The sequence below is a fragment of the Misgurnus anguillicaudatus genome, chromosome 7 (genome assembly GCF_027580225.2).
Source record: "Misgurnus anguillicaudatus chromosome 7, ASM2758022v2, whole genome shotgun sequence".
NCBI classification, from domain to species: domain Eukaryota; kingdom Metazoa; phylum Chordata; class Actinopteri; order Cypriniformes; family Cobitidae; genus Misgurnus; species Misgurnus anguillicaudatus.
This window is the reverse complement of record NC_073343.2, coordinates 28,632,501-28,655,818: the sequence shown is the minus strand read 5'-3', so window position 1 is coordinate 28,655,818 and position 23,318 is coordinate 28,632,501. Positions and strand designations below refer to the sequence as shown.

Genomic DNA, 23,318 nt, shown 5'->3' with positions numbered 1-23,318 from the left:
CATCCTTTAAATTAAAATATAAAAACAATACCATGCAAGGATAAATTATGCACAAGATATTAAAAATGTATATATTATTGCATACAGTATATTATTTCCCTGTAATTTCACTTTATTTATTATGACTTAACTTGTATACTTAAATGTTCTGATTTCTTTGTATGAATTTAATATTTGGCTTGATGGCTACACCTGGTGAAAATTTTGTGTCAATAGCCCACTTAGAAATCCCCTTACTGATAAAAATGCTGATGTGTCAAATAAGTAAATCATGGGGTAATTTTCATTTTTTTTTGCTAAATGATTTCACAATTATGAAATTTGGCTGGCGGATAATTGTCTAATAAATTAAATGTAGATACAACTAATGCATCCTTTAAATTAAAATATAAAACAATGCAAGGATAAATTATGCACAAGATATTTAAAAAAATGTATATATTATTGCAACATCAAAATAAAAATCATAACATGTTTAGTATGCTAACTTTATGCATTCATTTTAAACAAACATATTAAATAACATGCACAAACACAAGAAGACCAGAAACGCATATTACTAAAGTAAACAGTAAATATGAATATTACTGTTGACCAATCTCCAGACCCCCACAAAAGTCTCAAGGGTGTTTGCAACACAAGCGTCAGGAGGAAGTTAAATCTTTCATGTATGTGTGGCTGGCAAACCAGCGTTTGTGCAGCATTTGTCCGAGCGCACTCGGAGTGTCATCTTTCTCCGAGGTGCGGGTATGGGGGCGTGAGAAACATCTGGAAGAGCGCAGGGCCACGGCAGGTTTATTCGCTTCAGCCCAGATGGTGGCACAGCTCTGAGTAGAATCACTCTCTTCGTGCCAGCCAGGCCCCCCTCAACTACAGCATTAGTCTTGATTAAACAGACGTAACTAACCAAATAAATAACATCTCGGGCGAGGTTGAGACGGTACGACAGGCCAGAGCTCCTCTTAAAAAGATAAACATGGGTGTGAGTCAAGGGGCCAATCCAAACGCCAATATTAAATGTGTTAATGACGAGTTTGATATAAGGTGCGAGTTATGACTTGTGACAATTAATACACAATAAAACATCTGTTTGGAGATGTTTCTAGTGTGGGGAACGTTCCAGAAATGACTAAATGATTGTCATCTTTGTTTCACTTATATTTCACAGATCCAGTCTGTGAAAACCCAGCTAAAGTCATTTTGTGATTTAATGTTTTATACATAAAATAGTGTAAAGAACATTCTGTGAAAGTATAACTTTGATATCTTTAATATTGAGTGAGTAAGGTCATGTCAAAAATTGAAATCAATGTAAAATCAATGAGTGAAATCAAACTAGATTATGATACTTTAGCCTGGATTCAGGATCCATAATCTCTGATACGGCATAAAATAATGTCTGAATGTGGTTGAATACTACTACATGAGTATATGCTATAAAAATTCCCAATACAATATGAAATGGATGGAAATAGTCCATGCGGCTTTTATAAGCATTTTAGTGTGACAAATTAGTTTTTTAAGTACAAATATTCCCTATTTTGCAGTTTATATAAAAGGTCATAAAACCTCATGCATAAGAATTAGAGGGATAGTTCAGTGACAAAATCGAATCGATTACCTTCAGAAGGCCTATATTAACCCCCGTGGAGCCGTGTGGATTACTTATGTGAAGGATGAGTGTAATTTGTGGGTTTAAAAATCGTGGACCCTGTTTTTTACCGTTATAAAAGAGCAAGGACATTTTCTAAAATAATTCAAATTGTGTTCGTCTGAAAGATGATAGACATACCTATGGAGCGAGATATGTACCTGGGATGGCTTGAGAGTGAGTAAATCATGGGGTAATTTTCATTTTTCACTGAACTACCTCTTTAACAATTTTTTTTTTACAAAATAATGATTAAGATCATATCAAAAGTATTTAGAGTTAACCACTTTACCTATATTCAGTACCATTTATTGTTAATGAATGTCTGCTTTATATAAATTCATATAAAATTTGAAAAGAGAAATTCATAATTTCAGATTTTAACATTTACAAATATGTGTGCATAAAATGATCTGTACTTAACTCTGAAAATAATTTACTATTGATTAATATTTTTGATTTTTGAAAGTTGGATTAACTTAACTCATTCCCCGCCAGCCATTTTTTGAAAAGTTGCCAGCCAGAATTTTTTGTGATTTTCACAAAAGTTTCACAAAATGCCTTCCAGAAATATTTTCTTCTAAAAACTATATAAACATAAAAAAATATATCAAATGAAAGAACAGACACTCTGCTTTCATACAAACAAACCAAACGAGAAAAAAACGTTTCATCCTATCTGCACTGTAAAAAAAATCTGTAGAAATTACAATGTTATTTCAGCTGGGTTGCCGGTAAATTACCGTAGATTTAAATTTATGTTATTTACTGGCAAGAGTTTGTTCAAAGTTGAATAAATTTTAAATATTAACAAGTCTTTACAGAATAAAATTATACAATGACAGCCTTATGCAAAGCATTCTGGGAACCAGAAATCATCATCAAACTTTTTCTGTTTTTTGATTCAGATTTTGTTTCCCAGATTGTTTTGCTTGATGCTGTTTTTCTAGTTTTATTCTGTAAAGACAAAGACTTGTAAATGTTTAATGTTCATTTAACTTCGAACAAAATGTTGCCAGTAATAACATAAATTTAAATCCACGGTAAGTTACCGGCAACCCAGCTGCAAATATCTGCAGAATTTTTTACAGTGTGTATTTTTTCTTTGCTTATAAACTTTTAAATATGGGTATTTTTCTTTAAAAATATAATTTTTTACCAAAAAGCTGAAATAATAGCATTTTTTTTGAAGGAATTTTGCTAGAGATTAAAATTTGTAAATAACTTTTTTGCTTCAGTTTTTCAATAAATTGTGTAAGTGATCTAGTGGATAATCGTGGTATTGCAGATTAACATAAAAATGAATCAGGAACACGTTTTATGCAAATGTTTTCTCTTAATTGACGAAAATTGGCTGGAAAAGAGTTAAAAAATTACTTAAACTGGTAACGCCTAAATTTAAAAAAAATTCTCACTTTTCTCACACAAAGTGAAAAAGCTAACATTTTTAGGTGTCACCAATAAAAGTAATAAAAAAGTCATCTTAAAATTTTCACTTGAAGTGAGAAACTTTAAGTTGACAAAAAGTGTTACAAATTAAAGTATTTTTATAAAGGTGCAGTGTGTACATTTCAGCGGCATCTAGTGGTGAGGTTGCGAATTGCAACCAACGGCTTAGTCCACTGCTCACCCCTCGCTTTTGAAACGCATAGAGAAGCTACGGTGGCCGCCTCCGGACAAACATGTCATTGTCGGAGACAACTTGGTAAAACAATTTGTCCATAAGGGTTTCTGTAGGAAAATGGTGACACAAAATGGCGACTTCCATGTAAGGGGACCCTCGGTGTATGTAGATAAAAAGGTCTCGTTTTAAGGTAATAAACACATAACAGTTCATTATGAAAGGTCTTTATACACCCCTAATAATATAGTTTTTTATATTATTTAGCATTTCTGTCAAGAGATCCTTCTAAAAATTACACACTGCACCTTTAAGTAGATCCAACTTTTAGTTTTTACAGTGCATTTTTTAAAAGCTACTTGTCCTGATTTAACTAAGACTACTCCTGGCTTAACCTAAGCATTGTGTGTAAAACTAACTAAGCTGTTGGTCTGTGTACCTGTGAAACTGTATTTGTTGGCTGCTCCACTGTACACCAGCTCCTCTAAGGATGGGCAGAGCTCAATATGGTCAGCAGCAGACGATGCTGATGTTTGGGTGAAGGCGGAGCCATCTGCAGAGGAGGATGGAGATTGAACCTGCGTGGTGTCTGCTTTGCCCGGTACCCAAGTACAGATGGACAGTGCCGGGCTAAAATCACACAAACCGCAGTACGCTGCCATGGCCGCCGATGCAGGACACACCATACTGGGGCGACAATTCACCTAAAGGACACAAACGCTCTCATTACTGACAAGAGTCATCAGAAAACTGTTGTGTATCAAACAACTACCCCAGTCAGCGGGTGTGTGCAGAGTCCTCTGTCTCAATAAATAGCACGGATGCCCCTTAATGACATAATTACAAGTTAATGACCGCCATCCCAGTTTTCTTTTCTTGGTCTCTTTCTTTTCTTGGCGAGCTCAAGCTGAGCGCGCGATGAGCTTGTGTTACAGCGATGAAATCTGATTAATGAAGTGTGACTGCGAGTGCCTGTGTGCCTCATATTTCCTAACTCACGGCAGACTGTGTTTTCAACTCGACTACTTTATTTAAACACTCCTGATGCGTAAATCAGCTAGTTTATCAGAGCAAAATCCAAATATATACACAGATTTACACAAGACAGTGGGTCTTATAAGCTTATAATCCGTACAAAAGAGTTGCGTCCCTTAAAATTTCCCAAAAAGGGGTTGTGTAACATTAGTTAGGTTGTATTTTTCTTGTTCTTTTTTTCATTAATAGGTCTATTTGTGTATAGTTATCAGGTTCCATAGCTTATTTAGGTGCCGATGGTAGGCTACTTGAATGGTGCAAAACAAAGCGCACTTTAGCCTGTTTCATTAGCCCATTCATGACGCTGTTGTGATGTTGAGAGAGGTACGAGATAATAAATAAAACACCTTAATTGGAATGAATTTTGCGCATGTGATTTATGCGTGTACGGGTACGGGTAACGGGCCAAATATTAACGGGTCTGGGCGGGTGCGGATTTAATTTTAATATTATCACAGGTGACGGGTCGGGTCTGGTGATGAACTTTGTGGGAGCGGGTCTCTAAAAATGGACCCGTGCAGGACTCTGCTGTGACAGTGCGTACCGAATTAGATAAATAACCTACTTTTTCCCCGAATACTCACCTCACATAAATTTTTGACCTACTGTACAGTATACAAGTAGGTGATCCATACAAGTTTATACATCCATACAAATGTGCAAATGTGTGACCATCTTCATGACCTATCGCTGGACTAACATCCGGTAAATATGTCACTCTGAGTGAAAGTGTTAATTACCGGTATGAGGATTCTGGCCGGGGCTCTGTCAGCACACACAGATGTGAATGGATTGAAGGCCACTCCATTACAACACTCATCTTCCTGATCAATCACTTCTGACCAACAGCACTTCAGTGACGCCGTCCTGTTCTCCAACATGTGAACTTTCGACTCACCATCGGGTCCCGTGCAACACCAGGAAGTGGATGTATTGATGTAGCGCTCTCCACAGCAGGCGAATCCTACACACATACGCATGCATTAAGTTAACCCAGGTTGTGTTTAACAGGCAATAGAACATATAAAAAACCTGTGAAATAATCATGCTACTGTTTTTGAGATATATGTGTGACCCTGTCTGTGAAATTCAGGCTAAAGTCTCATTATGAGATTAGGAGATTGGGATTTTAATCAATGATTTCAATCTTTGGCATGACCTTATTAAGTCAATATAAAAAGAAGGAGCATACTTACCATTACAAAATGCAAACAAATTTCTGAAATTCTTAACTGCATTATTCAGTCCCTCCAGAAAAACGTAATTGCATGATTCAATGCATAATTAGCCAAAGTCCGCATATGTATGCGCCGGACGCATTTTTTAAATATGCCGCAGTTTCGCCGCATAATTTGATTTCCACGCGAAAAATATGAGGGGCTTGTATGATTTCATATTCCCCGCATTTTTGAGCAAAAAGTCACATATATCTTAGCAGAAAGCTGAAAAATGTTGCATTTACTTTATACAAGCGTGGCCTGTCCCCTGTTACCATGGGAACGTTATAAAGTGACTTTATGAAGTAACGTAATTACGCCACGTGGACATCAACGAAAAGCTGCAAACAGTTTTTGCAAGTTCTCGCAGTTTTTGCAAGTTCCCGCAATTTTTCCAAGTTCCGCAGTTACATTGCATAAAATTGCATAAATATTCTGCATATTCCATTGCATTTTTTAAGAGAACGTGCCGCAAAATCAAGGATTTTTGCCCGCAACAATCACAAAAAAATTTGTTTTTCTGGAAGGACTAATTATTTTAAGTTTTGTTATGAATGATGCAATGTAGCCTCTTATGGAATGGCTGAAATTCCACAAGAGGGCGTATTTGTTCCTCAGACGTTGCACAATAAACGTCACATCCGAATCTATTCATTATAAATCGTGAATGAAAAGTGAGATTCGAACTAATGTCCGTTAGTGAACTAATTGTATACAGTATTTATATCGTAATTCGGTCAGAAACGTCAAGATTGTGAGATGAATAAATCGTTTTGGATTAAAAGGCTTGGCTATTCCATTTCCTTGGACTTATGGGATTTATGAAAAATTAGTTTTGGACAATTTCACTGAAGCAGATAAAGGGAAGATTTTGAAGGTAAGTAAATATCCTAAATCGGCGCCGCCCGGTTCAGGTAACTAACAACTAGATTACAGTTTTATTACTGCTATAAATCATTTGTTGCTTTGTGTGTGCGCTTAATGGAATCCCGAAAGTCTAAGCTTTCAAACGATGTGCCGCATGACCATATATTTTGAAGATTTAATGCTTCAAAGTTACATTGACGTTCAAGCAGCATCATGTGCAAGGGAGGGGGTGTACCGTGTACGGAACAAGTGATCCTTATCAGGTTAATCAAAACACTAAACACCATTGTTTCTCCATCAATCTGCATTTCTAACATGCACATTTATGCATTTGGCAGCCGCAGCCTTTTATTCAAAGCGACAAATTCAAGCTATACGTTTTTTCAGCATGTGTGCTCCCCAAACCCACAACCTTTTGAACGGCTTATGCAGTGCTCGACCAGTAACACTACATCAGAGAGCTGCACATGCAGCTGACATGTAAAAGATGCAGACGGCCGTGCCGCGTGAGGAATCGGCTTCACCCGGCGATGTGGCCACTGTCTCCTCCCATCAGCCATCAGCGCTCAGCAGCCACATCTGCATCCTCTCCTATTACCTCTAAAAGCATCACATACGTTCTCAAAGGCCTGACTCAACACTGAGGCGCACAGCTGTGTTAGAAGGGTGAAAAAGGCTTTGTGTATTTAGTCTGACAACAGATCACACAAATCCCAAGTTTGACGCGACTCCCCGTGCATCGTGAGAAAAGTTGATGTTTGTGTGTAAACCATATGGGAACTTTCCGAAATAAAGTTTGTTAAAGAGTTTAAACGCACTTTTTGTTCGTTCCGCGGTTGAATTACAAAATGAACGGGGACTCGGAAACTTCCGAAAAGCAGTTGAATATTCCTCTAACAGGAAGTGACTCCTGGTTTATTTCCTTGGGTAAACCATCACTACTATAATTACCATCAACCCACAGTATGATAAATTGCTAATTGTTTAATACCCTAATCAGCGTTCATTCTTTGCACAGATAAACTGTGACAGCGCCATTAATTTAAATAGTAATTTCACTTAACGGCCAAAACGGCACAGCAGATTTTTATGCAACGTTTTCTAGGGGCCGCATCCATCACGGCTCTTCTGTGACATAAAGACGTCTGACGTGCTCTAACTCACTTAGGGACAGCAGATGTTGCAGCGCTGCGTTCGGTGGCAATTCCCAGGGTGCATTACTTCAGCTCCAATGACTTGCAAATAAACAGCTCAACAATTTTTCCAAAATAACTCTCTCGTCCCGATGACTGCTCTGCTGCATTTTTCATGATATTTCATTCAAACAGAAGTGAACTTTGACACCGTGACCCTTGGACTGGAAAGGTCCCTCTGTCTGCACTACATGCTCGACCTTGAATGATTCACTTTTCTTCATCTCCACTTTATTTGAATGCCCCAGTGTAGCGTGTCGCAAAAACACAAGCACGTCCTTTGAGCTTGTGCTTTGTTTTTTCAAGCACCGCAAAATGATTTAGCTAATCTTCAGATTTATGATGGATTTGCATACATTCATTAGAGCGCAAGTGAGCGCAGGCGAGCATAGGGTGCTTAGACTGTGTGAATTAAGGTTCATTCACTTAATGATAAGTAAATATTTAGCATGCACTGAGCAACTGATAAAAATGTGTGCCTTGGCTTACGCGAGCCTTTGGATACTAAAACAAAAACTTAGAACAAACGAAAGCACTTTTATTTAAAATAAAAATTGTCGAATACATTAGCGCACACAGCCAGACGCGCTTTCAAAGTCACGACTAGAGAGCAAAAGGACTTTATGGCCAGAAAAAAATAAAAATCTGACAAAGCTATCAAACAGCCAGTTTGAAAAACATTGCTCCCTAGCTGGTTTATTCATTTATTTATTCCAGGTGTTCCTGAGGGAGATGTGAAAAGGCAGCACATTAAACTGACTGTTTTCCCTGGCCTGTGTCTTCAGTACTGTGTGTTTCATTCATTCGTTTCTGTTGCATGTGACAGAAAGTGCTTGTGTAGCAGAAGTTTTCACTATTCTTTGGGGAATCTGAACGGATGAATAAAGGGGGTGGATGCAAGATTGAACACAAAACTTTAAATGCACATATAATAATAATGGCTTATAACAAAAGAAATGCTATTGCTGAATATATAGTTGATAGATGTTTGTTAATCAAGGAACTTGAATCCAAACATGTATATACTGTATTACTGCAAGAATACAGGAGTGAAATGAAAGTAAACAAGCTAGGAATATAAACCAAAAATATAACATAAAAGTGAATAAAAAATAACATCCATTGAATCATTTTCTTTATGCCTCATTGCTCATGCTGTGGCTATGAAACATTATTTTGATAGTAAATATATGTACACATATTTAAATATCAATTACTTAAATAATAAGCATTTAATTTGATAAATTAATCAGCTTGCTATTTATTGAATTACATTTTTTTATTTATCCATTTATATTTTATTTAAATTTTGAAATCACCCTGATAATACACAAACCTACTCAAAGCATACTGTGTGCAAAGGTAAGCGTGCTGTGTAAAAAGAATGCACACTGTGCAAAAGGATGAATACCCTGTGCAAAAGAAAGCATACTTTCTGAAAATAATACATACTCTCTGCGAAAGGATGCATATCCTGTGCATAAGCAAGCATATTGGGTGAAATATTTTGTGAAAAGAACTCTGTGCAAAAGCATACTTGTAAAAAGGATTCATACGTTGTGAAAAAGCATGCATACATTGTGAAAAAGCATGCATATTCTGCGCAAAAGCATGCATACTCTGCGCAAAAGCATGCATACTATGCGCAAAAGCATGCATACTCTGCGCAAAGGAATGCATACTCTGCGCAAAGGAATGCATACTCTGCGCAAAAGCATGCATACTCTGCGCAAAAGCATGCATACTCTGCGCAAAGGAATGCATACTCTGCGCAAAAGCATGCATACTCTGCGCAAATGAATGCATACTTTGCACAAAAGCATGCATTCTATTCATACTCTGCGCAAATAAATGCATACTTTGCGCAAAAGCATGCATTCTATGCATACTCTGCGCAAAAGCATGCATTCTATGCATACTCTGTGCAAAAGCATGCATAATCTGCACAAAAGCATGCATACTCTGTGCAAAAGCATGCATACCCTGTGGAGAAGAATGCATCCTTGTTGCAAAAGCATTCACACCATGTGCACAAAAATGAAGACTGAGTGCAAAAGAATTAATACTGTGTGCAAAATAATCAATACTCAGTGCAAAAGTGTTGTTTGGCTCATTTGCTCTGTAGCAAATTAGCTAGGTAAGCATGCTATGTAAAAAGAATGCACGCTGTGCAAAAGGATGAATACCCTGTGCAAAAGAAATCATACTCTCTGAAAAGAATGCATGCTCTCTGCTAAAGCATGCATATCCTGTGCATAAGCAAGCATATTGTGTGAAATATGTTGTGAAAAGAATGCAATTCTGTGCAAAAGCATACTTATAAAAAGGATTCATGTGTTGTGAAAAAGCATGCATACTCTGCGCAATAGCATGCATACGTTGTGAAAAAGCATGCATACTCTGCGCAAAGGAATGCATACTCTGTGCAAAGGAATGCATACTCTGTGCAAAAGCATGCATACTATGCATACTCTGCACAAAAGAATGCATACTTGGTGCAAAAGCATTTACACTATGTGCACAAAAATATAGACTGAGTGCAAAAGAATTAATACTGTGTGCAAAAGAATCAATACTCTGTGCAAAAGTGTTGTTTAGTCTAATTTGTTCTGTATCTGTGATAAGTGGGTGAGCATACAACATGTACTTACTGCTCAAGGGTATTAGCAGCAATTATTAGTGGTGATTAAGGCAACTTAGAAAAGCTATAACATGCATATCCTGTGCATAAGCAAGCATACTGTGTGAAATATTTTGTGAAAAGAATGCAACTGTGTGCAAAAGCATGCTTGTAAAAAGGATCCATACGTTGTGATAAAGCATGCATTCTCGGCGCAAAAGCATGCATACTCTGTGCAAAGGAATGCATACTCTGTGCAAAAGCATGCATACTATGCATACTCTGCACAAAAGAATGCATACTTGGTGCAAAAGCATTTACACTATGTGCACAAAAATATAGACTGAGTGCAAAATAATTAATACTGTGTGCAAAAGAATCAATACTCTGTGCAAAAGTGTTGTTTAGTCTAATTTGTTCTGTATCTGTGATAAGTGGGTGAGCATACAACATGTACTTACTGCTCAAGGGTATTAGCAGCAATTATTAGTGGTGATTAAGGCAACTTAGAAAAGCTATAACATGCATATCCTGTGCATAAGCAAGCATACTGTGTGAAATATTTTGTGAAAAGAATGCAACTCTGTGCAAAAGCATGCTTGTAAAAAGGATCCATACGTTGTGATAAAGCATGCATTCTCGGCGCAAAAGCATGCATACTCTGCGCAAAAGCATGCATACTTTGCGGAAAAGCATGCATACTCTGCGCAAAAGAATGCATACTCTGCGCAAAAGCATTCACACTATGTGCACAAAAATGAAGACTTGAGTGCAAAAGAATTAATACTGTGTGCAAAAGTGTTGTTTAGTCTAATTTGCTCTGTACTTTGTGATAAGTGGGTGAGCATACAACATGTATTTACTGCTCAAGGGTATTAGCAGCAGCTATTAGTGGTGATTAAGGTAACTTAGAAAAGCTATAACAATAACTAAGCAGAAATAAAATGCCTTTTATCCCAATTATTCGCAATCAATCTAAAAAAAAGATCGAGCCGCCTGTTTTTGAAATGATGCTCTTTCTGGCATTTGTTTCTTGTCATTTGCAAAGACAGTTTTGGCAGAACAATATGAGGACATACGAGGCTGATGAAACACCCGTGTGGTAACAAATACAACGGCTCATCTGTGACACTGATGCATTCGGCTGCCGGGATCATTTCCACTGGTAAATGGTCATTGCGTCCTTGAGAACATATTTAATTATTGCACTTTTTTTGACATCGTCACAGCCATTTCCACACCCACTCCAGTCCTCTCTTTCTTTTTCTCTCTCACACACACATCTCCAAAGCTTTTAACACTTAAATGTTATAAAATATTCAGATTTAACCTTGGCAGTGCTTTTAAGGAGAGCTCTGTACATAAGCAGATATTAACCGAACTCTCCGTAGGACTCTGAGCCTCCAAATGCAAAGACCACCCTTTAATCCAAATCTAAACTTTAAACAGGACAGTGTGACATGAGCAGTAATACCTAGTATTACTCAGGGTTGTTGTCTAAACTGTTTGTCAGGACGGTACTAACTTTTTATGTCTAAGGAAATAGCTTTATGAAAAACATAGCAGTATGCTTTACATTTCTTCTTCATCCAAATATCTGTAACTAAAGAACAAAGCTCAGCAATATACTTAGATATTCATGGTTGGGTAAATATGGATAAACCCAAATGTTGGGTTATAAATGAACCGCTAGGTTGTTGTTACCAAACTATGGGCTGAAACAACCATTACACCTTAAGTTTTACCCAAAATAATTCTGTAATATTAACCCTGCTTGTTCCTGATAAGGACTAACTTATAGAAAGTATGATACTACATCATAAACTGATCCGATAACAACAAATCCAAAGTGTTTATTGTCAATTTATTGCAATCATCCATCAAATACCGAAAATCTTCAGACTCTGTATGGCAAACATAATGCTGCCCTAAATCGATTTATTATCTCATTGATTGATTGATTGATCGTTTGTTTTGTGATTTACACACCGGGTCCAAAAGGTGATCTTCTTTTGTAATTTGGCTAATGGTAATTCTTTTGAAACCGGTAAAGGAACTGGTTCTCAGTCAGCTTTGCAAACAGCTGATGGCTGTCTCTAACAATTCCATCTCCGCTGTGCCGGAGCGCTGTGAGTCCTGACAGGGTAGAGTGTAATGTGTGACAGATCGCACTTTGGGGACTCGGTAATCACATTTCCATTGGCCATCAGCTGTATCACAGTGGGACATCCTCAGAAAACTGCCTGTGATTTTATTTCCACAATCTGGAGGAGCGAGTGCACCTTAAACACAATGTCACGCATTTTTACACGACCGAGTTGAGAAATACAAGTAAAAATGTTTTTGATTGACAGTCCGCTTTTGAAGTCTCCATGTAGCCGATAATTTTATCACTTAAAACTTATCTTTAAGCATCATAATAGCACATGCTAAAGTTTTTCCTGTGACAGTTATTTCTACATGCTTTAAAACTGTGTGAATGTATTTCCCTCATTTAGTATTCGTGGGCCTATGAATATGCTAATTAGTCTCCGCCTCTACTCAACCGTACAGCTCAGAACCCAGATATGAATATGCGAATTAGTCCCTGCCTCCATCTTTTCATATGTGTAAATGGATGGTAATTTCAATACATTTCAGTCACATCACTGCCAAGTCCGGTTTCACAATGCATTAGTAAACTGCACATTTTAGCGCTGATGTTAGCAGGTTAGACCATTACACACTTCATGTGAGTTCAGCACGTATGAGTTCAAATGTGATTGCTTACGTGTGTGATGTAGCAAACCAAGGCGATTTTAAACCATGGGAATGAGATGTACTTGGAAAAGTCAAATATTATGGATAAACTAACAAAGGTGTTGAACAATGAAAAGGAAAACACCACCGTTTTTCAACATTTTACTATGTTCTTACCTCAACTTAGATGAAAAAATACATACCTATCTTTATCAATGCGTGCACTTACAGTAATCTTTGTACAGCATGTCGTGAATGTGTTAGCATTTAGCCTAGCCCCATTCATTCCTTATGATCCAAACAGGGATGAAATTAGAAGCCACCAAACACTTCCATGTTTTCTCTATTTAAAGACTGTTACATAAGAAGTTACTATAGTAGTTTTTGTTGGGTAAATTACTGATCATATGCTGTATTAATATTATATTAGGCCTAAGGCCTGTTGTTTCTACACAAGGCTATAAGACACCCAGTTAAACTTTCGTTTTCTCAGTTAACTTTCGTTTCCTAATTAAAAGAGTCCAGGTGCGATCCTGCGATTATACTCCGATTGTTCTCGCCACGATTATCTTGAGAAGCAAGGTCGAAACAACTGATAAACAAGAGTACGTCATTTTAGATTAGAGAATTCGTCCAGCTGTACTTCGCTACATTAACAATAAGGTATCTGTGCAAGCTAGGCCAAGGCCATGAAAACCAATAAGCAGAATATATCATTTTAGATATGAGGCAGGATGCAGCTGCACTTTTGCTACATCAAACAAATAAAATTAATTGTGGCAGACCGAGACCAATGAGAAGAATATACGTCATCTCAGATAAGAAGTGTTTGATCTTACTGTATAAAAATGGAGTCAGATGTTGGGAGGGCCGATGATCTTTTAGCGCCTCTATGAGGGGTATTGATTGTCTCACTTTGTTGGCTCGAGCGAATAAAGTAATTTTTGTTTGGCACCTGGAACCTTTGTCTCCTGAGTATTTTTTCTTATGAAGATTCAAGCTAAGACTTTTTGCCACAACATTACACAGGTAAGTGTGGTGGCACAAAATGCACTTAGTTTGACTTAGTGCTCTTCAGCCATACAATATAGTTCTCATTTTTCCGCTTAAAAAAATTGGCACATTTTATTTTGTGCCACCATATTTACTCATGTAACTACTCATGTAACAGTCTTTAAATAGGGAAAACATGGAAGTGTTTGGTGGCTTCTAAATTCATCCCTGTTTGGATCCTAAGGAATGAATGGCGCTAGGCTAAATGCTAACATATTCACAAGGCGCTGTACAAAGATTAAGTGCACACATTGAAAAAAGATATGGATGTATTAATTCGTCGAAGTTGAGGTAAGAACATAATAAAATATTGAAAAACGGTGGTGTTTTCCTTTAAAGCATATTAAAACCACCACACAGACATATAAACAACCAGTCTGATTTCACGAAAATTCATACATATTTTACAATTTGGCTAATTCGTAGTAATTCATATAAAGTTAATCGCGCAAAAACGTATGATTACCATAAAAAAAGAAACAATAACTAAACCTCACTCCTAACCCCAACGCCACAGGGGCAAAGTCAAATTGTACAAAAATGTATAAATGTGGTCATACAAATTAAAACGTAATTTACCACCTTGTAAAATAAGTATGAATTGCATTGAGATAGCATTGAAATAACAATAAACTGCTAGATTTTTACCCCAGTGGGACACTAAAGACACATCTGCAGGGCTACAAGTACACTGCAAATAGGAAACTTACCAAATAAGTTCAAAGCTAATGACAAATCGTAGATTTCTTAAATTCAGTTGTCAAAATAACAAAACTTACACTCTCAGAAATAAAAGTACAAAACCATCACTGGGGTGGCACCCTTCCAAAAAGTACACATATGTCCCTAAAGAGTGCATTTTATTACCTTAGAGGTACATATTGGTAATTCAAAAATACATATTGATACCTGTACATAAATGGTTTAATGCACCGTATTACTTCAAAAGCAACAAAAACACTTTCATTCAATTTAAGCAGATTATGCAAACACACCATTAACAAGATAAACATCCATGAGGCCTTTTCCCAAATACAGCTTTCTCCAAATCTACTGCAGGCACAGTTCAGCTCTGACTTACATTAAACCATCTTTCGCCAAGAGAAGAGGACATCAGCTCATGATGTATATGGTGATAACCATCCATTAGCTTTTATTTGCACTAGCTCTCACCGTAGCTAAAAGAGAAGAAACCTTGAGGGAGTCGGGGTATCTTTATCAAGGTTAAGTAGCTCATTCAATAATAGAGTCAGGAGCCGACGTGGAGCTCGCGGCGTGAGCCCCCAGTACCGCGTACCAGCGCCGTACGGCTACCAGGCAAATGGCCTTTAGTTATCCTAACGGTACTATCCATCATAACATATGCTCTCCCCAGGATGCTCTCTTTAATGAGCGATGACTTTTTCATGTGCCTTATTTCAGTAAGATGAACCAGAGGAGGTAATTCGTAGCTAAGAAGAGGAAATTGTGGACGGAGGTAATGCGAGCGAGCGCTGTAGCGTGATATGACTTCTGAGCGTTCACATATTGAAGAAAACGTTACCGCTAGCTTCTGAAATAATTTGAGGTATAAATAACAAAGTGATTAAGTTGGGAAAAAGGGGACAGCTTTGAAAAACTGCATTTTGAGGACAGGGTGATTAACCAAAGCTTGAAAATGATTACTGGAGCGCTTCACAAGCCACCGGACGACTTATAGAGTGTATTTGTATGATAAATACACTGGTGTCACTGACCTCATGGTGGCCATTAGTTCTGTTGCATCCTGGGAGCCCGCTGTGGGCTTGGCACAGCTCTGGTTGGTGCTCGGATAGACTCAACTCCATCATCCAGGCTGACAAAGATGGCTGACATCAGGGCCAGTGCCCATCCAGCCCATCTGTGTCCAGGTGCCCACTTTAGCGGGGCACTGCAGGGGAGCCTGGGTGACCCCGAGAGGGTTCAGCTCCTCTGACACTTCACCACAGTGTCATTAGAAAGTCACTATGGAGTGAGGGCTAAACATAGCCACGATGAAGTGTCAGTACATTGGCCCATTTAAAGTCGAGTAGGGACACGTTTTCTATTTTGCATTAGGAGAGGATTATTTAAGCGGTTTTACATTCGTGAACCTGCCTGTGAAATCCAGGTTAAAGTCTCAATGTAATGATGAGATCTGAAGCATCAAAGTTTAAATTTTTGACATGACCTTACTAAGTCAATTTTAAAGATATTAAGGTTATATTTTCACACAATGTTTATTAAATTTTGTAGCATGATTTATAAATTCACACGTATGTCTAAAACAGAATTCCCCTTACAAGGGACCAGGGTCGGAGTGGGGTCACTTTTCAGCCCGGGAGTTTCAGGCCCAAGACCGGCCCACTTTTTCCATGGTGGAATTCCAAATTAGCACTTTTTCCAAATTGGATAAATGAAGCAACAGTTCAGCTCTTACTATCGTGACGTTTTTATTAACACCATGATTCAACAAATAATGCAAAGGTTAAATAAAAATTAAATGTTAATTCACTTATTCACCACAAAATATAATTAGTAATTAAAAATAAAATAATAGGTAATTTAACTGCATACACAGATCAAGCTTGAGTTTTGTTATCAATATTAAATTGCATAATATTTGCCGTCTATGAATCGCCATGTATAGACGGTTTCATCGGACCCAGGTGATACACGTCTGGATCCAAACTTTACTTCCGGTTTCGTTTTTTTAATGGTCTGACTAGTTGCTAAACTGATCTCTTGAACAAATGCCTCTTCGAAAATAACAAATGTTTTGGTTTCCTAGGTAATCTATGTGTTGTTTTTGTGCTTGTTATATAAATAAACTACGTTTAAAGAACTTTGTTGTTATTTATTCTTAGCGGAGTTTATCGGAAGTTACGTGCGGACCGCGACAGCCGCTTGTTTATGATGTTACTGCTGAAACCGTCTATTGGGTGATACACAAAAGGCTAATGTTTAAATTTAATTTTATATTTTGCTTGTGAATAGGTTGACAACGGTATTAGCCGAATAATTACGTTGCAAAGGCTAATCACAGGCCTATCTCTCTTTACCTGTTGCCACTTGTGTTTGTCCTCTTGAAAATAAATCGGTAAGCATGCCAAGGCATGTTTTTGCTGAAGGAAATAAAAGAGGAGTCACTAGGAGAGGGTCACACAATACCAGGGTGATTCTCACGAAAACTTGGTTTTAAAAATGTCAAGCATGAGAATGTAAAAATTGCTTAAATTTACTTTTTTTCCCACCAGATATTGAAAAACAAAGTCTGGAGTAAATGGGAACATTAATTTAAAAACTTTTACTTATCATTTAACACTTTTTGTAACATAATTAAAAAAATTAGTCCTAAAAAATCTCATTACCGCAACAGTCAGAAAACATCAACACTGACATATTTTCAAAATGACATGACAAACCTGAAAGAACATAATTTGGAGATTCTGCACATGCATTTAAAATCAAAGTATTATGCTTCTATTAATTTAATTAACATTTAATAAGCATATGTTGCGGTAATGATAATCAAAATGTCGTATAGGAATTCTGACAAGACAATATTTCAAATTAACTGTAAAAAAATGATCTTACCTGGTAGCCATCTTGAAGTAATGTGCTTGGTCACTCAAAATCAAACTTTATTAAAATTCTGTATGTGTGCTTAAACTGTTCTCAAAAAGTGTTGCGGAGGATGAGAACATCAGGCATGGACACATCATTTTCCTAATTTTTCTTCATTATTATTATACATGAATATTCAGTAAATATTTTTTCTGTCATCTAAAGTAGTCTAGCAAAACATCCATTTATTTTTTTTCTTAATATTTTTGTGTTAATTTGATTAAATTACAACATAACGCATGTTCAAACACAGCCGGACACATTGCGGTAATGAGAATTTCAGCAGAAAATGAGATAAAATTTCCAATTATAAATTCTTATGTTGAAATCACACATTGTGCAAGGTAGAACACAGTATTGTGTTAATTCTGATGCTTTTTAATGTTACTATATTACACATTTTAAAGCTAAAATCATTAGTGCCGTCATGTTTCAATGGTTTCATGAGAATTACCCACCAGGTGTTTCAAAACTTCTTGTAAACCTTTCTTTTTAGGGTACTATGCACTGTAAAAAAAAATCTCGTAAAAAAACGGTTATTTTCTGGCAGCAGGGGCGCCAGAAAATTACTTTCAAATAACAGGGAAAAACTGTGACGTAAAAATACAGATTTTGACTGTATAATAACGAATGTACAAAAACAGTTTTTTTGTGTATTTGTACAGCCTTTAAATGTGTAATGAATGATATTTACTTGTATAAAAACAGTCAAAACACCTATAAATACGGGTAAACGCGGCGACAATGCAGCCTTTTCATGTTTAATTAATGATATTTACTTGTATAAAACAATAAAAAAAACTATAAATACGGGTAAACGCTGCTATAATGCAGCCATTTCATGTTTAATTAATGATATTTACTTGTAATAATACTTGCTTTTAAACTATATGCAAAACACTAAAATCAACCTCATCCAATCAGGAAGCACAGGCAATTGCCTAGCTTTCAGAACAAGCCAAGACCTTCCGAACATATGTCTATGTCTGTTATGGTCTAAGCGCGTTCACACGCTGCATGCTCAGGGACCTTACTGATTAACATAAGCATCACAAAGACGGTGAGTGAAAAAAAATACAGGGATTTAATAGCAGGATAAACTCTCCACACCAAAATCGACAGTAAAGTGACAATAAATACAAAACATCAGTATAAATAAAGACAGAAAACATTACAAAATAGGAGCAGAGTGGGCTCATTTGCATAATGTTAATGACGCGCTTGCAGAGGTGCGTCAAATACGTCTCATTGCGCATGCTTTGAAATGAAACGTTTGGGATTATGGGTAATGTAGTATCGTATAGCAACGTAATGTTCATGTTACTTTCAATAAAGATAAAAACAAGACTTATTTTAGTGATGTTGCGGTGGTAGGCTTAAGTAAACTATGGCATCAAAATGGTTCCTTACCCTAGCTGAAGAGAAAAAGAGAAAAGCAGAGGAAGAAAAACAACCTTAAAGCAAAGTTATGTATAATATACCCAATAACAATAAACCGTCTTGCCTAAATGACTATCATCAAGTTGCCCTCAAATCAATAGTCATGAAGGTCTTGTGCCTTATTTCCAAAAGTAAAATTAACAAATGAGTAAACTTCACTTTACAGTTAATTTTTCATAATTGAAACTGTATTTTTATGATTACTTTGTTAAAATCATTTAGAATCTGTTTAAAAACTGATATTTTGTGTAGTACATTTATACAGAATTTCTTTGTAAAATCATGTTACACATTTTATTAAACAGTATATTCTTGTGATTTGAACACACGTTTTCTGTCATGTAAAAAAACAGAGAAAACATTGTAAAATTAATTTCCCCAAACTGTAAATAAAATATGTTTTGGGCCCCTGTATTTTAACAGTGTTTTCATATGAAATAAAGGACATTTTCTATGAAATAAAGGACATTTTCTTTGAAAAAACGGAAAATCATGATTATTTACATTAACAGTTTTTTTCTTTAATTTTATATTACAAATCTAATTCCACAGTACATTTCTGTACTATTATCAAAACAATACTGTTTTCCACAAAAACAGAAAGAAACTGTAAAATATACACACTATTTCCCATAAAAATACAGACTTTTTTTACAGTGTGGCTTCGTTAGCTGGGATTTCACACGCAGTATTTTCAGCTGCGATGTCCGTGGTGCTGAACTCAAGTGCATCAGGCGTTAGTAGATCACCTGCACCTGAAGACCATCAGCTCTGCATATTTGTTCCTGTATGCTGTACCTTAGTGGTGAAGCATTGCGTTTGCAGCGCAAAAGGTCATGGGTACAAACCCAGGGAACACAAGTACTTAATGTAAAAAAATGTATAGCTTGTAATGCACTGTAAGTGACTTTGGAAAAAAGCGTCTGCCAAATGCATAAATAAATAAAATATTTGCAACCCTAAACTAATTTGCCACTAATTGAACCACTTTCAAACCAACCAAAAGGACCAAACTGTAAAGTGGTATTGAGCTAAAACTGAATCACATTGAAACCAAATTGGGATTGCACCATAAAGCATCATAGCTTATGATATACCATACAGTTGTTATAGACTTATAAAAACAAGAAAGCTCACCTGTTACAAGATTATGTGCCGTCCCCTTATCTGGATCCCCACAACACACCATCTCTCCAGAGACCAGCTGTCCTCCACAACACTGGGTGTTGTAACCATCAAAGAGATGTCCCTTACAGCAGATCTGTCCAGCTCCAGAGAGGTAAGGACTCCCACCACAACACGAATCCCCGAGACCCACAGCTATACGATGTTCAACTGGGTCTGGACAACAGATCTCTCCTGCAGAATGCATGCATTTAAGGTAAGGAGGAGGCTTTGTGTACACCAAAGTGTTTTTCTGATTCATATTTTTTTTCATTAGGTCCAATGGGAGAGTCGTGATATGCGCTGAGTGTTCAGCATTTTTAACTGGTCACTGAGAGTTGAAAAATGTTTAATTTGGGGGAAAAAAGCTATACTCAGCCGCTTAATAACAGTGTATAAAGGGACGGGACAAATACCACACCAACCAACCGGTGCATTGCTCAATAAATGGTAAACAAAATAGACGTAGGTTATTACCGCATCCAAAGCATCCCAGCTGAACGCTTCTTAGTCACTTTTAAATGCTTGTACACATGGCCTTAACATTGTTTTTTATAAAAAGGCTGTTTGTTTTTTTGACAAAAAACGTGGTGTATACCTGGCTGGACAGGTACGTAATATCCTCCACAACATTGGTGCTGAGAGAAAGGCTGGATGAACTGACCCCCACAGCATACGCTCCCAGAATCCCTTAAAGGCATTAAATATTGTTCTTCACAACACTGATGGGAATCCTTGAGGTTGTGAATAGTCCCTCCACAGCATATCTACAATAATAACCACATATACATATTACATCCAGTACTGGGGTGGGTTCCAACACCACAAGTAAAATACATTACAAATTAGCATAACATAATACATAAAATACATCAGCATAGCAATTTGAATGACAAAAGCCATGTTTTAGTTTTAAAGATTTAAAGTATCTCTATAGTAATTTCAGAGACTTGTTTCTAAGCCCATTATAAATGTTAGAAATGTATAGCTGAAACACGTTAAAAAGACTATGTAGTACTGAATTGTGGAGTTACACCGTTACACGGTTTTTCAACATTTCTGAGTTCAGGATTATTTGGGTGCTGCTAAAGAGCATGGCCCCACCCCTAACACAACCACGAGCCAATCCATTCAGGTTGTAGCAGTATTTGAAAGTTGAGAGAGATCACAGCTTTCCCGAAAGTGGGCGTGGTTTCAGTACAGACTGTGGACACGCCCCCAGCGTTTGAGAGCAGAGAATGCTGCTTATTTTTCCTGGGTTTTGATAACAAATTGTATTCACATGGCGCTTTTTTATCATTCACTTTGGCTGGGTGGTTAATAACACATTTTTCTCAGAACAATTATTTAACTCTTTCCCCGCCATTTTCCATGAGTTAACTTATTTTTCTATTAAGTGAAAATGCTTCCCTGCTAACCCGGAAACAAACAGTAAGAACTCCATGTATGTATTGATAATCAGATCTCTATCAAAAGTCAAAATTATCTCAGCTTTTTGTATTTTGAAATTTTGTATTTCTGAAGAAACCTACCCATATTTGAAAGGTGATAAAAAGAGAAAAAATAAAGGTAGGATGAAAAGTTATTCATTTGATATATTGTATGTTTATATATTTAACTCTTTCCCCGCCATTGATGAGTTAACTCGTCAATTAAAGGAATAGTCTACTCATTTTCAATATTAAAATATGTTATTACCTTAACTAAGAATTGTTGATACATCCCTCTATCATCTGTGTGCGTGCACGTAAGCGCTGGAGCGTGCTGCGACGCTTCGATAGCATTTAGCTTAGCCCCATTCATTCAATGGTACCAATCAGAGATAAAGTTAGAAGTGACCAAACACATCAACGTTTTTCCTATTTAAGACGAGTAGTTATACGAGCAAGTTTGGTGGTACAAAATAAAACGTAGCGCTTTTCTAAGCGGATTTAAAAGAGAAACTATATTTTATGGCGTAATAGCACTTTTGGGAGTACTTCGACTCGCCTGAAAAGTCCGCTCCCCTTCTCCCTCTCATAATGGGAGAGGGAGGGTGTTACTTCGCCGAGTCGAAGTACTCCCAAAAGTGCTATTACGCCATAAAATGTAGCTCCTCTTTTAAATCCGCTTAGAAAAGCGCTACGTTTTATTTTGTACCACCAAACTTGCTCATATAACTACTCGTCTTAAATAGGAAAAACGTTGATGTGTTTGGTCACTTCTAACTTTATCTCTAAATGGTACCATTGAATGAATGGGGCTAAGCTAAATGCTATCGAAGCGTCGCAGCGCGCTCCAGCGCTTACGTGCACGCACACAGATGATAGAGGGATGTATCAACAATTCTTAGTTAAGGTAATAACATATTTTAATATTGAAAATGAGTAGACTATTCCTTTAAGAGAAAATGCTTTCCTGCCAATGACGAGTTTTTCCGGCAATCCTTATTTTGGCTATTCGGCTACCAGGTATCTTATAAGACCCAGAAGTTATCCCTTAGGGCAAATAGTTCAAACGCTGTGTATGTTTTGATGATCTCTATCAAAAGTCCTTCACAAAAATTTAATTATCTCAGCTTTTTGCTCAAAATTAGGTATTTTTGAAGAAACCTACCCATATTTGAGAGGTGATAAAAAGAGAACAAATAAGGGTAGGATGAAAGTTTTGTTTTTTGTTTTTTTTTTAAAGCAGAGGGTCTGTTCTTTCATTTGATATATTGTATGTTTATATATTTAACTCTTTCCCCACCATTGACGAGTTAACTCGTCAATTAAAGGAAAACGCTTCCCTGCCAATGACAAGTTTTACCGGAAATCCATATTTCCACTATTATCCACCAGGTGGCGCTCTTACCCAACTTATAAAACCCGGAAGCAACTCTTTAGTTCAAACAGTAAGAACTCCGTGTATGTTTGATGATCATAATCTCTATCAAAAGTCCTTCACAAAAACGCAATTATCTTAGCTTTTTGCTGAAAATTATGTATTTTTGAAAAAACCTACCAATATTTGAAAGGTGATAATAGAGAAGAAATGAAGATAGGATGAAACTTTTTTGTTTGTTCTTTCATTTCATTGCATATATTGTATGTTTATATAGTTAAAGAGGACA

At 36.8% G+C, this 23,318-nt stretch overlaps 1 protein-coding gene across 1 annotated transcript in view; it reads right to left on the bottom strand.

Moving 5' to 3' along the window:
- The window catches only part of ush2a (Usher syndrome 2A (autosomal recessive, mild)), a 328,621-nt gene that overhangs the window by 86,238 nt on the left and 219,065 nt on the right, over nt 1-23,318 (bottom strand). The window contains 4 exon segments of the mRNA XM_055171788.2: nt 3,712-3,976; nt 5,048-5,271; nt 20,198-20,419; nt 20,823-20,991. Of these exon segments, the coding sequence (XP_055027763.2) occupies nt 3,712-3,976; nt 5,048-5,271; nt 20,198-20,419; nt 20,823-20,991 (880 nt within the window).